The sequence below is a fragment of the Xyrauchen texanus genome, chromosome 1, assembly GCF_025860055.1.
Source record: "Xyrauchen texanus isolate HMW12.3.18 chromosome 1, RBS_HiC_50CHRs, whole genome shotgun sequence".
NCBI classification, from domain to species: domain Eukaryota; kingdom Metazoa; phylum Chordata; class Actinopteri; order Cypriniformes; family Catostomidae; genus Xyrauchen; species Xyrauchen texanus.
The window spans coordinates 55,309,043-55,323,452 of record NC_068276.1 but is presented as its reverse complement, the minus strand read 5'-3'; the positions used below and the strand labels follow the sequence as shown (position 1 = coordinate 55,323,452).

The 14,410-nt window shown below is 36.5% G+C and overlaps 1 protein-coding gene across 3 annotated transcripts in view; it reads left to right on the top strand.

Moving 5' to 3' along the window:
* LOC127646525 (pre-mRNA-splicing factor ATP-dependent RNA helicase PRP16-like) overlaps nucleotides 1-13,709 on the top strand; it is a 39,805-nt gene extending 26,096 nt beyond the window's left edge. For all 3 annotated transcript variants that reach the window (XM_052130267.1, XM_052130277.1, XM_052130285.1), the window contains 8 exons: nucleotides 234-442; nucleotides 1,283-1,437; nucleotides 2,006-2,161; nucleotides 2,258-2,392; nucleotides 2,508-2,633; nucleotides 5,834-5,929; nucleotides 6,017-6,138; nucleotides 12,113-13,709. In XM_052130267.1, the coding sequence (XP_051986227.1) occupies nucleotides 234-442; nucleotides 1,283-1,437; nucleotides 2,006-2,161; nucleotides 2,258-2,392; nucleotides 2,508-2,633; nucleotides 5,834-5,929; nucleotides 6,017-6,138; nucleotides 12,113-12,194 (1,081 nt within the window). In that variant the 3' untranslated portion in view covers nucleotides 12,195-13,709. The remainder of the gene's footprint in view (nucleotides 1-233; nucleotides 443-1,282; nucleotides 1,438-2,005; nucleotides 2,162-2,257; nucleotides 2,393-2,507; nucleotides 2,634-5,833; nucleotides 5,930-6,016; nucleotides 6,139-12,112) is intronic.
* Nucleotides 13,710-14,410: the final 701 nt, after the last annotated feature.

Genomic DNA, 14,410 nt, shown 5'->3' with positions numbered 1-14,410 from the left:
CCTGTCCATGCTTAAAGTAAAATGATGCTGTAATGTGGTAAAATCACAGATAATTAAAACATATTTATTGTTTTCTATACAATTATATTCAGAGTTCACTGGGAACACCTGTCTACAGTGAAACACGACAGAAATAGAAATCCAAATGTTTGGTCACTTGTCAAAATCATGGCTGGTTTGGACAAAAACATACCTTCACTCAACTTCATCTCCTGTTTTTCTGTTTACCTCAGGTTATACACTCAAAGTGCCTTCAAGAATGAAATGCTGACCTCCACTATTCCAGAGATCCAGCGTACCAACCTGTCCAATGTTGTCCTGCTGCTGAAGTCTCTGGGAGTGCAAGAACTTCTGCTCTTTCACTTCATGGACCCTCCACCTGAAGACAACATGCTGAACTCCATGTACCAGCTGTGGATTTTGGGTGCTCTGGACAACACAGGTGAGAAGCCTCAGCCACAATCTCTTATTTAAGGGCTGTTTCCTGCGAAAATGAAAATTCTCATAATTTACCTAACAATTTATATTTTGTTCCAAACCTGTATTACTTAATTTTTTGGTGGAAAACAAAATGAGATATTAGGCAGCAAGTTAGTCTCTGGTTTTCCATACCATGAAAAAAAGATGCAATTTTAAAACAATGTTTCAAAGAATAAAACCACTAGATTTTTCATTTTTAGATTAACCTTCTCTTAAGTATACTAAACATTGTTTAGGAGTTTTGCATTGTAGTTAGCTTTGGGTCATGGTAAAATGACCTGCTATTGTTTGGATGTGTTTGACTTGATTGGGAAAAACTCTTTCGAAGGTAACTTGCATTCTAGAGTAGATTAAGGCCTGTGAATTTCACCGAGGTGCTGCAGTGAAGTATTTAGTTCTTACTGAAGTTCTTACTCTAAGTTCTGCAGGAGCAACTAAAGTAAAAGCCTCTATTGTGTGACCAGAAAGGGATCTTATTCTAATTTCCTGCATATTTCGGAGGGAGATTTTCAGGGGATTTTAATGTGGGGCACTTTTCCTTCTAGCGCCCATCCTGTGTTCACAACAAAATATTTCTGATTATGGCTTACCTGCCAAGAGTATATGCTCTGCTTATCACTGCACTCTAATCTTCTTAGTCTGTCATGTAGTCTTTGGAATCTGAGCTGCAAATTTTTTTTATTTGAATAAGGAGTTGAATGGTTTTCCTACTGTCAACAGTTTTGAAAACAGGTGCTTTCTAATCCCATTTGATTTCTGACGGTATTTGAGGATGCTCTCGCTACTCTCATTTCTGTCTCAGGTGTTCTGACTCCCACTGGGCGGCTCATGGTGGAGTTTCCTCTGGATCCGGCTCTGTCTAAAATGCTGATTGTGTCATGTGACATGGGCTGCAGTGCTGACATCCTCATCATTGTCTCCATGCTGTCAGTGCCATCCATCTTCTACAGACCAAAGGTACCAAATAGGTTTATCGGGCTGGGTGATGCAGCTGAAAAATTACATTTCAGCCTTTTGACGATATTAGATATACATCTCTCAATATTTCTGTATTTGCTCTAAAATTGAGTTTTTTGTTGATTGTTTTTATCGGGAGGACCATCATTTAGATCAAACAGCAATTTTGCAAAGTATATAAAAAAAATCTAGTCAGTCTAGTTTAATAAATATTTTAAAGTAATGAACACAAGGAAAAATCATACTTCATTAATTGGGTTAATTCTTGTTAACGTGTTAAAAAATATTAATTGCAGAAATTAACGTGTTAAACGACAGTCCATTTCAACAGTATTTGCTAAGAGAAGAAATTATAAAGAGTGTGCTATTTCGGGTCTGGTTCGGTCTTAAAATCTGACGATACCGTTCCGACTGGTTAGAGTCGAGCCATACGGTCTCATGTACGTGTTAGGTTCAGGTTTATTTAACATGCAGCATTTTTGAGTCTGAGTTTTTAAAATCCTTGGAAATCTTGACTAGCTGTGCATGTGGGTGCTGTTTTGTGTTTTAAACTGCTGCTCTTATCCAGGGTCGAGAAGAGGAGAGCGACCAGGTGAGAGAGAAGTTCTCAGTGCCTGAGAGTGATCACCTGACCTACCTCAATGTTTACCTGCAGTGGAAGAACAACAATTACTCCAGTATCTGGTGTAACGATCACTTCATCCACACTAAAGCCATGCGCAAGGTACTGCTTTGTGATTTTGAGAAAGCTTATTTTGTTTATTTGTCTCTATCTAACTGGTCTCATTGCTCATGTACTGACTAACTGTGTGCATCACAGGTGCGTGAGGTGCGAGCTCAGCTCAAAGACATTATGGTGCAGCAGAAAATGAACCTGATCTCCAGCGGCTCTGACTGGGATGTGATCAGGAAGTGCATTTGTGCTGCATACTTCCACCAGGCTGCTAAATTAAAGGTAAAAAGCCAGAGACTGGCAGATGAACTTTGATTCCAGTGTTACATTGTCAAAATCTAAGCAAGATTTCATAAAGCAATTTGACTATTTCCGACCTGTGTTTCTATGTGTTTAGGGAATAGGAGAGTATGTGAATGTGAGAACAGGGATGCCCTGTCATCTGCATCCTACCAGTTCTTTGTTTGGGATGGGCTACACCCCAGACTACATTATCTACCATGAGCTGGTCATGACCACAAAGGTACTTCCTCCTCCTCCTCACTTTTAGCCCTTGAATGTCACTTGATATATGACACATATTACGGCCTAAATGTATTTTTAATTTAAACATTTTAAAGCATGTAAAATGCCATGCTGAGATTTGAGTCATGACGCAAACGAATCGATGAATCAGAGATTAGAACAGACTCATTGAAACGGACAGTTTAAAACAACTGATACTCTGAAATGAAGTCACAAAATGTTTTGCAACTGAGATTTAAATGAGATGCTCCCAAAATATCTCTGTCTTAGCGCTCTCACTCTCACATGTCATGAAACAAGGAACTAGCATGAAACTAGTATTATTATGAGACTTAAGGATTTATTGAAATCAATAAAAAAAAAATAACGTGTTTAAAAACATTAATGCAATCATATTCCCGGACAGTAATATTCCTACCATTGCAGCAATTTAAGCTTGAAGTACCACCTGCTTCCAGCAGTGGGCAGTAAGCGAAACTCCAGCTTTAATGGTAACACATAAGTCAGCCCTATTTAGAATATTTACTAATTTATAATCAGGGGTGGAAAGAGTACTGAAAAATCAAACTCAATTAGAAGTACTGTTACTTCTCAAAAAATGTTGTGTGAGTAGAGTAAAAGTAGCGCTCCTAAAAACTACTCAAGAGTAAAAGAGTAGCTCATATAAAAGTACTCGTGAGTATTGAGTACCGAGTTGCAAAACATATGCCCCATTATAATGAACACTCTATGCCAACTTTTAAAATACATCACTTATCTATGATAAACACTACATCAATCTGATTCCAAAAAATAAAAGGGAGACATGATAACAGAAATGAAAAGATTAAAAAGTTATTTTCAATACACTGTTTCATACATTACAATTTAAAATGATTTTACAATTCTAAATTCCCTTAATGGCGACAGAACGTTATTGTTGTGCATAAAACATGTTCAAACAATGCTAAATAAGCAGGATCACTTGGCACGTTATGTCCTGCACAATAGAGGCGGTAGAGCAGGTGTGGGAAAAGTTGTTTGGTACAGGGGCTATGTCACGCTTAAAAAGGAATAATTCACACAAAAATTCAAATTGTCTCATCATTTACTCACCCTCATGCCATCCCAGATGTGTTTGAGTTTCTTCTGGAGAACACAAATTAATATTATTAGAAGAATAATTCAGCTCTTTTGGTCCATACAATGAAAGTGAATCGGTGCTAAAATATTGAAGCTCCACAAATCACCTAAATCAGGATAAAAGTGGTCTTAATCCATGTGCCTCTAGTGGTTTAATCCATGTCTTCAGAAGCAATATGATAGATGTGGTGAGAAACAGATCAGTATTTAATTCCTTTTTTACTATTAATTTTCCTCCCTGCTCGGTCAATCTCCACTTCCACTTTCTTCTTGTGTTATTGGTGGTTCACTTTCTTCATGCATATCACCATCTACTGGGCAGAGAGAATAATTTCTAGCAAACATGTAATTGAATATTGATCTGTTTCTCACCCACACCGGTCATATCAATTCTATAGTCATGGATTAAACCACTGGATTTGTATGTATTGCTTTCATGTGCTTTTTGAGCGTCAACATTTTGGCACTCCTTCACTTACATTGAATTGCATTTACATTTATGCATTTGGCAGACGCTTTATCCAAAGCGACTTACAGTGCACTTATTACAGGGACAATCCCCCAAGAGCAACCTGGAGTTAAGTGCCTTGCTCAAGGACACAATGGTGGTTGCCGTGGGGATCAAACCAGTGACCTTCTGATTAACAGTTATGTGGTTTAGCCCACTACGCCACCACCACTCCCAGACCTACAAAGCTGAAATATTCTTCTAATAATCTTCATTTGTGTTCTGAAGAAAGTCATAGACAGATGGTATGAGGGTGAGTTAATGATGAGAGAATTTTCAATTTTGTGTAAATTATTTCTTAAAGTAGCACAGGACCACATTGTCCTCCTTTTGAAATACTATGTTTCCAATTGATTTAGTTATTGTATCTTTTAAGCCCAGAAATAGTTGTGTTCTCATTCTCATGCATGATGCACAATTATCCAAAGTTTGTGACTGGTGGAATGTTCTGCTGAAGTTTTGCTCTGCAAATGTTGATACTTTTCTATCTTTATAAAGGCTAAGCATAATTATAAATTATTTGATCATCTCTACTTTCCTGGTAATTTATTATACCAATCAGGGGTCAGTTTTATTAAAAATGTCACTGTTTTATTCTATTACATTAATATTTCTAAAGCTATTCAAGTTATTCGTCCAACAGCACAGAGTGGTTTTCTCATTTCCTTGTTACTGTTGTTTGATTAATATCCATTATATGATATATAGCCTACTAGACAGTGCTTAATTCGGTTACCGGTACATGTACACTTCATGTCCAACATTTTGATGCAAATACGCTTTTTGTCCCACTGTTTACATTCACTTTGGACATAAACGACTGCGTTTACATTGAATCCTCATCAAGATGGGCATTGGCAGAATTATAAAGTGTATTTGATAATTTATGCCCAAATGCAACAGCGCTCAAACATTAGCTGCCTGTCAATCAAACAGCGTGCAGCTACAGACATCAGGAAATAAACAGTAAATCTTTTTCATTACGTCTAGATCAACCAACCAGTGGAGCTCTTGCTATCGCGATTGATGTAATGAACACACCTGTTCTATATGTGGAATATAGGCTAAATATAGAAAACTACTCAATTTTGATCGAGGACATCTCTCTTTTTTCCCCAGAAACATCTGGATAATTTTATTGCCCAGCCCTATTGATAACATAGCATTAATCTCTCACAGCAGCCCAATAATCTCTGTGATAGATAAATTACAGGCTACATTATAGACACAGAATTTAGTAAGCAGAAATATGAAATTTACCTCGATATGTTTCCTCAAATTAGAGGCAGGATTAATGCTGAGATCTGGCTTGAGCAAGTTAAACTCGCATGACACAGTCAATAATAGTGCAGTACAATTACAGCACTTAAAATTGACTCAAGTAAAAGTAAAAATATAATTTTTTTTTAAACTACTTACAATTCTTGGGAAAAAGTAGTGAAGTACAGTAACGTGAGCATTTGCAATTGATTAATTTACAGCCCTGTTTATAATACTGCTACTATATAAGTATAATTTTTACTAAACTTGAGATGCGATTTACTGAAATGTATGTGTGTTTATTTCAGGAGTACATGCAGTGTGTAACGGCAGTGGACGGCGAGTGGCTGGCAGAGCTGGGGCCTATGTTCTACAGTATCAAACATGCAAACAAGAGTAGACAGGTAAACACACCCTCCTTAAAATGTACATCTATTTATCTCCCAGGCTTTCTGTCTTGTTCTGACTCACTTTTTTGGTCCCCCTTTCAGGAGAACCGACGGAGAGCCAAGGAGGAGGTCTCCAATATGGAGGAGGAGATGTCATTGGCTCAAGAGCAGATTAGGGCACGGAAAGAAGAGCAGGAGAGGAAGAGCAATCTTGGCAGCGTCAGGTACATTCTGTCTGAAATACTTGGTTTTAAGCTTTCTAGCCCTTTAAGAATTCAATGTATATGCCCACTGGTTTGATTGGCTAACATTGTGCAGTTCCTCCATTACAGCCATATTTGAAACTCAGTCGAAAGAAAATTAACAACAAGCTCCACAATATTATAAAACTAAACTTCAGGGTTTACACATAACGTACACCCAATACATTGCATCCGAATACATTAAATTGTTCACTCAAGCACAGCGGTACAATAACTATAAAACAGTCATGACATTTGAAGTATTTGTGAATGAACTTGTGTACTTACAGTTTTGGGTCAGGTCCAGTAGAGTTTTTAACAAGAGATCAACCAGTAATCGGATTTTCCGATATTTTTTCGGATATTGAAGCATTTTTTTTTAATCGGATATTGTTTTTGTAATATCGGATCCACGAATAACTGCTGCCATCTAGAGGGAGTTTCTGAAATTGCGCACAAGACAGCCATTGCAGCAATGCATGTGAGAGGAAACAATGCTGGGGGTTGTCCACAGGTAAAGTAACCTGCTTTTGCGATGTATTTCTTGAATTAATAAATTGTATTAAACGTAAGAGCCATTCACGCTCTAGTGAGATATGTAACATAAATGCTTGATGTGTAGATCAGCGCTAAGAAACGGAGAAAAACATACGTAAAGACAAATCCTGCAAATTCCCAAAGACATAACATTACTTCACATTAATCAACTCGAACAGCCTTGGATGGAAATATGACGGTGTAATTGAATTCTCTGTTGGCTGTGTGTTATTGGTATTATGTTGCCATTCAGGTAGATGCTTATGTTCCAATGCAATGACTGGCCATATTTCAGAATGGCCATTATATGCCAGCGCCGTTTTGACAAGATCAACTAATTTAAAATTCCTTAAATTATATAAAAATTTGCTATTAAACTTTTTCACTATGAATCATCATCTATACAATTACAGCTCTGTGGAAATTAATTATCTCCGCGACATCATTCGAGTAAAAGTTTTGCGTAAACGCATAGTCATTGATGGGGCAAAATAATTGTCACAATAAAATGTCTTAAATAGCTTGTTTCGGGTGATAATAAAAGCATTGATGATTCTCCCAGTCAGTGGCAGCAGCTGGATGAGATAAAGTTTTAAAAGTTGAGCTTAAAACATGGCTCACACAGCCAGAAATACATCAAAACTATCAAAGATGTCCATTTAGTGCATAAATACTGTGCCATATTTAGTTAAATATGGCACAGTTGTGTGCAAAATGATCTAGCATGCCTTCAAAACAGCAAGAAACTGTGCAGCTTTTCTAACTTGAAATTGCATCTTTTAAAAGCTAGATGCATGATAATGATCAAGGACATTCGTCTAGTGCATGTTTATGTAGAAAAACATTTAAATCTTGTGTAAGTCCCATTAAAAGTGTAGATGAATCTCCCAAAATAGGCCCTCTCTCCTCTTCACCTGTGTGACTGACTGATTACCTGTGGGCAGGGCCAAGGGTACAAAGATGAAAAATAAACTGTAATGTCTTGCTGAAGAGGCAGTCATATGCAGATGCATTTAGTCCTTGTAAAGCCACAAGTTCCACAAATTCCAAACTAGCTGTTTACACTGTGTGTTTGAGAATGGGTGAATGAGTCTCTCACACACACACACACACACTCCTACACCAATGACGGCAGAGCTGCCATGCAAGGTCCTAGCCTGCCATTGGGAGCAATTTGGGGTTCAGTGTCTTGCCCAAGGACACTTCGGCATGTGGAGTCATGTGGGCCAGGAATCGATCCGCCAACCCTGCGATTAGTGGCCAACCCGCTCTACCACCTGAGCCACAGCCGCCCCAAGGTTTACTTCGTTTTTGCGTTATCCAGATCGCCTCACACTTGGTCGACCATGTTTCCTTTCTGATTATACTTTTCTGATCACAAACTAATAGGAAAGCGTTTGACGAACCCAGCCGAGGACTGCGTACGGTAGTCAAGAAAATATAGGTGGTGCGCGGTCAAGCCACGCATCTGTGCTGATGATGCAATTTGCATGACACATACTTTGCACAGAGTAATCCGCAACACAAACACCCGAAGTATACTTTGGCCTTTACAGTATGTTTTTATACTACAATGACCTATTATATGTCAAAAGATCAAGGGAAATTTGATTCCTCATTTCTTTACCCCTTTAAATGCTCAGTTATAATTAGTGATGTGCAAAACTAATCATTTTCATTATTGAATAGTCAGTGGGTTGTCTGAACTACTAGTCAACTAGTTGGTGTTAAGAATAATAATGTGTTATTAACCTACGTTATGTTCACATGAACTCCGATCAGACACATGTCAGAGGGATATACAGACAGTAAGCGCAGCACTTATACACTGAAACTAGTGGATATTCTACAAATTAATAGGCTAAATATTTATAACATCTTATCGCACAAAACTAACAAAGAACGAAAAAAGAAAGGCTCCAATATAAAGTGGCATTAACAAATAAACAGGCTAAATATTGATAAAATCTTATTGCACAAAATAACCAATATATAGGGGCATTAAAGGGATAGTACACCCAGAAATGAAAGTTCTCATCATTTACTCACCTGTATGCCATCCCAGATATGTATGACTTTCTTTCATCTGCTGAACTCAAATTAAGATTTTTAGAAGAAGGTCCATACAATGCAAGTGAATAAGTACCAAAGTTTTGAAGCTCTAAAAATCACATACGTCAGCATAAAAGTAATCCATACGACTCCAGTGGTTAAGTCAATGTCTTCTGAAATTATATGATAGGTGGGGGTTAGAAACAGATCAATACTTAAGTCCTATTTACTATAAATTCTCCTCCCTGTTCAATCAACCTCCACTTTCACTTGTGTAAACATGTTGGCACCTATTGCATTCACTTGCATTGTATAGACTTACAGAGCTGAGTTATTCTTCTAAGCATCTTTGTTTGTGTTCTGCAGAGGAAAGAAAGTCACACATCTGGGATGACATGAGGGTTAGTTCACCTACATATCTCTCATCATTTACTATCCCTTTAAACCACTTATTCGCATCCCTGACTAGCTTCAATTTCTTCATTTACTTGATGTAAGCTAGCTAGATAAAATTCTAGTTAGCAGAATTCAAAACAACAATAAGAATAGTACTTATGCCAGGCATTGGAAAAAAAACACATGAAAATGATTCATTAATGCTAGATGTAGTGGCAACGGAGAACTGGCCTGTTGAGTCACTCCCTTACTCTTTAAAAAGACTTCACGTTTTCTACAAAATCTGAATCATCCTATTTAGAAAGGAGTCATCAAAAGGCTGCCGTGCTGAAAAACGAATGCAGCAATTTTTGGGAAGACAATTATCCTCCTCTCTCCCTCCCCTGTCTGATACTGCCTCCATCTTTTTCATCTCTTTCCTCACCTACCATCTTCTCATCTTCTCTGTGATGAGGTTTTCTCACCTCCCGTCTCCACAGGAGAGAAAAAGAAAGAATATTGACTCCTTTCTGACCCCCATTACTGTAGCAATTTAAAGTGTGCTGCTGCGGATGGGGAACAGACAGGCAGACGCTAATTTTCAGACTAATCTGGGAAATTAATTTTACACACAACTGTCGGCTCCACAAAAACGGGAGATGTGTTCTGTACAATAACACTTTATTAATTAATCAGGACTTTTAACTTTGTATCAAAGCCTTGCGTGATGGACGTCCTGACTATAATCACATTAAAAGCGTGGATTAGACTTTTGATTTGCTTGATGAGAGAGATGTATTTAAGGTGCTGGCTTCCTTCTGATGCCTTCATAGGGTTTTAAATAAGCTGATGGGAAGAAGCTGTCTGATTTGCTGATGAGATCAGAGCTAATATGACCTGACATGAACCATGTAGCACCCTCAGGACAGTGCTTTGTGCTCTTCAGAGAGGAAAACTTTTTTGTTTTTTACATTTTTTTAAGAAAATGTGAGTGGTACTTGCCTGTGAAAAATTCACTACCTCCCATGCTAGATATTTGTTTGTTTGTTTTTGCCAGGGCAGTTGCAAAGTGTTCTTAGTGGTTCTTAGCATGTTGCTTGTGTGTACTGGGTGGTTTCTAGGGCTTTACTATGTAGTTGCAAGTTGATTCTGAGTGGTTGCTAGGTAGTTGCATACTGGCCTAAGTTAAATGAGCCCATCTCCAAATCACTACATTTTCTGATTCCTCCAATGTAAGTGTAAATAATTTTTCTTGACTGTTTTATCGTCTGACAGGAGAAAAAGTTTGATTTCCAACCCTCTTTTTATGTTCTGGTCATTTTGGACTGATTTAATAGTTAAAAACAGTGACAAACTTATGCTTGTATTTGGTCAAAATTATTGTTTTGGATTCTTACAACAATGAATAAGGATAAAAAAAAAAAAATAAATGTATAAAATTTTTGATATATGATGATTTTTATATGGCGGCCAAAATTGTAGAATAATGTACAGATTTTGCTCTTATGGAAAGAAATTGGTACTTTAATTCACCAAAGTGGCATTCAGCTGATCACAATATATAGTCAGGACATTAATAACGTGAACAATTACTATTACAATTTGAAAAAAAAAAAAAAATTAAAATCAGAATTTCTTAAACTACTTTAAAGAGTTAAAAAATCCTCCATGTGCAGCAATGACATCTTTGCAGAACCTTGGCATTCTAGCTGTCAGTTTGTCCAGATACTCGGGTGACATTTCACCCCACACTTGCCATAGATGTGACTGTCTTGTCGGGCACTTCTCACACACCTTACAGTCTAGCTGATCCCACAAAAGCTCAATGGGGTTCAGATCCATATCACTCTTTTCCAATTATCTGTTGTCCAATGTCTGTGTTTCTTTTCCCACTCTAACCTTTTCTTTTAGTTTTTCTGTTTCAAAAGTGGCTTTTTCTTTGCAATTCTTCCCATAAGACCTCCTGAGTCTTCTGTTTACTGTTGTACATGAAACTGGTGTTGAGCGGGTAGAATTCAATGAAGCTGTCAGCTGAGGACATGTGAGGCGTCTGTTTCTCAAACTAGAGACTCTGATGTACTTCTCCTCTTGTTTAGTTGTACATCTGGACTTCCACATCTCTTTCTGTCCTTGTTAAATTCCCCCCAAAAATGAAGATTTCATATTGTACACTGCAGTCTTAAAAGACAAAGGACAGACAGATATGTGGAAGTCCAGATGTACAACTAAACAAGAGGATAAGTACATCAGAGTCTCTAGTTTGAGAAATAGACGCCTCACATGTCCTCCGCTGACAGCTTCATTGAATTCTACCCGCTCAACACCAGTTTCATGTTCAACAGTAAAGAGAAGACTCAGGGGTGCAGCCTTATGGGAAGAATTGCAGTAGTAGGTAAAGTATTTTAAGAAGTTCTGAATTTGTATTTTTTGGTCAAACTGTAATAGTAATTTTTCATGTTATTAATGTCCTGACTATATATTGTGATCAGTTGAATGCCACTTTTGTGAATAAAAGTACCAATTTCTTTCCATAAGAGCAAAATCTGTACATTATTCCTAACTTTTGGCCGTGTATGCGCATGTATGTGTGTGTGTGTGTGTGTGTGTGTGTGTGTGTGTGTGTGTGTGTGTGTGTGTGTATATATATATATATATATATATATATATATATATATATATATATATATATATATATATATATGACACATATATAAAATCTGGGATATAGATTTTATACTTCAGTGAATATTTCTCAGAGTAGGTATATGTCAGTATCTACATAGGCACCAAAGTTTAAATATTTATATATAAAAAATGCTGTACAACATTTTCAGTTTTTTTTTTTTTTTACCAGGGGAAAAAAGGGGTAATTGAAAAGTTGAAGAATTTCTTTGCTCAAAAAGAATAAGAACCCTGCATTATATGAAACATTTGTCACATCTGTTTAAATTTTCAACCTCTTAAATAACATCTTATGATAATTTCCAAACAGGTCAACGAAGATTTTGACTCCAGGAAGGAGAGAGGACACACCCATGACACCAAAGCGAACACCTGCACGATTTGGCTTGTAGTGCTTGGTATCAACAATTTCAAAAACACAATATTGCCATCATGCTCAGTTATTTGGAGATGGTATAATTGCTACCATCAATTTGATTTATTTAAATATGATTGTCACAGTGCTTGTCACATGCAGTTCCCTGGGTTGACCAGCAGTAGGAGCAATTGTATAAGCAGTAAATGCTCATCCAAACAAAGTGATTTGTGTCTCACTTGAAATGTCTGGACTGACACAAAGAAAAAACAAAAAGCAATGATACAAAAGCAAACACCTGTGTCATTCTTAGATTTGAACATACTTGCCCAAAATAATTGTCTCTCTCTCTCTCTCTCACACACACACACACACACACACACACACACACACACACACACAGCTTTATAATTTTTTATTAGAATAAAAATGTTTTTTTTTTTTTTCATCATTGGTTTCTGTGTTTGTGTAAACAAGAGCGGCAGCATTTATTCATGTACTGCTGAAATATTCAATTGATCATGGAATTATAATTCAAATTCAGTTGTCTTTCAGATTGTGAAATGTGGATGTTGTGCTGTTCTTTCATAGAACACAGATCAACCATGAATATTAACTTCCTGTACTTTGATAGGTCATTCCCCTGTGGATATACCATGTCTTTGTTATTCTGACAAAAACATTGCTAGAAAATTTCATCATTCTGCTGGAATCAACACTGACTAGGGAGGGGTCATATTTTGCACAGGCTTTTATGCAAGTGAGCTGGAAGTCATTGAACGCATGTACTGTGCACAGACAGCGATGACATGCCTGCTGCTGTGAACAAAAAATAAAAATGCAGAATAATTAGCAACTTTCCACAGAGGGTCATTCTATTCAAGTGCTCTATTTCTGTTTGTAAGCTTTGACTGGGGTCCAGTGAACTGATATAGTTTTCATTTTTGATGTGTTCAATATCTGTGTATTGTTTATTGTCTTCTCTGTAGTGTTTGTCTGATATGCAGAAGTAGAAACCTGTTTTGACTCAACTTTTGGAAAGAATGTGCATGGGAATAACCATATTTTTAAAGTGTAAAAAGTTCACTTTATGTGTGATTTGTTTTATAATGAACAGTCTTTGCTTTGTTACTTTTACTTGTAAATGTTAGTTTTACTTGTAAATGGAGCCCTTCCAGATCATAAGTTCCCATAATAATCTCTGATACATGTAGACGTATGAAGTATGACACTCGGCAGAGACCCCTTAGCTCAGCATCCGTCGGTTTAATGATGGCTTTTGAGTTCATGTTTAAATTCATAGATGTTTACATTCTGGGTTTTAGTTTTGATTTGCAGAACAAATTGCAATAATTTGGAAATACTATAAGTTGACATACAGTATATGTACAGTATAGGTCTGCCATAAAATTGGGTGGGGTTTTACCAAAAAACACTATATTAAAATTCTTTGCAACATACAATAGAGTCAGAGTCTGTTTAAGCTATTTGTTACATAAAGCTAAATCTGATAACTGCTGTCCTAAACTGACCAAGAGTTTTTGTCCTTAAAGCTTGTGGGTAAATATATATATATATATATTTTAACAGCTTGACTTGTTTTTTTAAGTGTTGTAACACCAGTAACAAATTATCTTTAAAGATTTATTTTCTAAGATGGTGTCAATAGCATCACAAAACATACACCACTGATCAAACTAAAAGCAATAAATTATCCCCATAAATTAGTTGTTTTTTCCCCCAATAAAAATCTTTCACGGGAACCTTAAACAACTTAAAACCAACACCATTTGAATGAACCACATAAAAACAATTTCACTTAAAATGCAAATGAATGTGTTTTTAACATTGTGCATTTTATATGCACATTTGAGCAGCCTCCTTCTGAACTTCAACCTGAGAAGTTCTTCAACCAATTTTTTTTATATATTCAAAATATTTAAACATTGATAACATCAATGACATGAAATCAAGGGACAAACATTCTTTTTAAATTATTAAAATGACTAATTTATTTGTTGTGCTTCTTTATACACTTGTGAGGCTTTGCACTACCACTTGATCTAATAAAATGAGTAAAAAAATAAACAGTAAATGTCATAGAAGTGGTGTACCAGCTGAAAGGGACAAGGTTTTTTTTAGGCAATTGACAAATTCAAATATATGTTCTAAAAATGTGTAAAACAATATAAATTGAAACCATTTCATACTATTGAATGAAAGGTTTGGTTATAGAAACATGCCATTGAAATG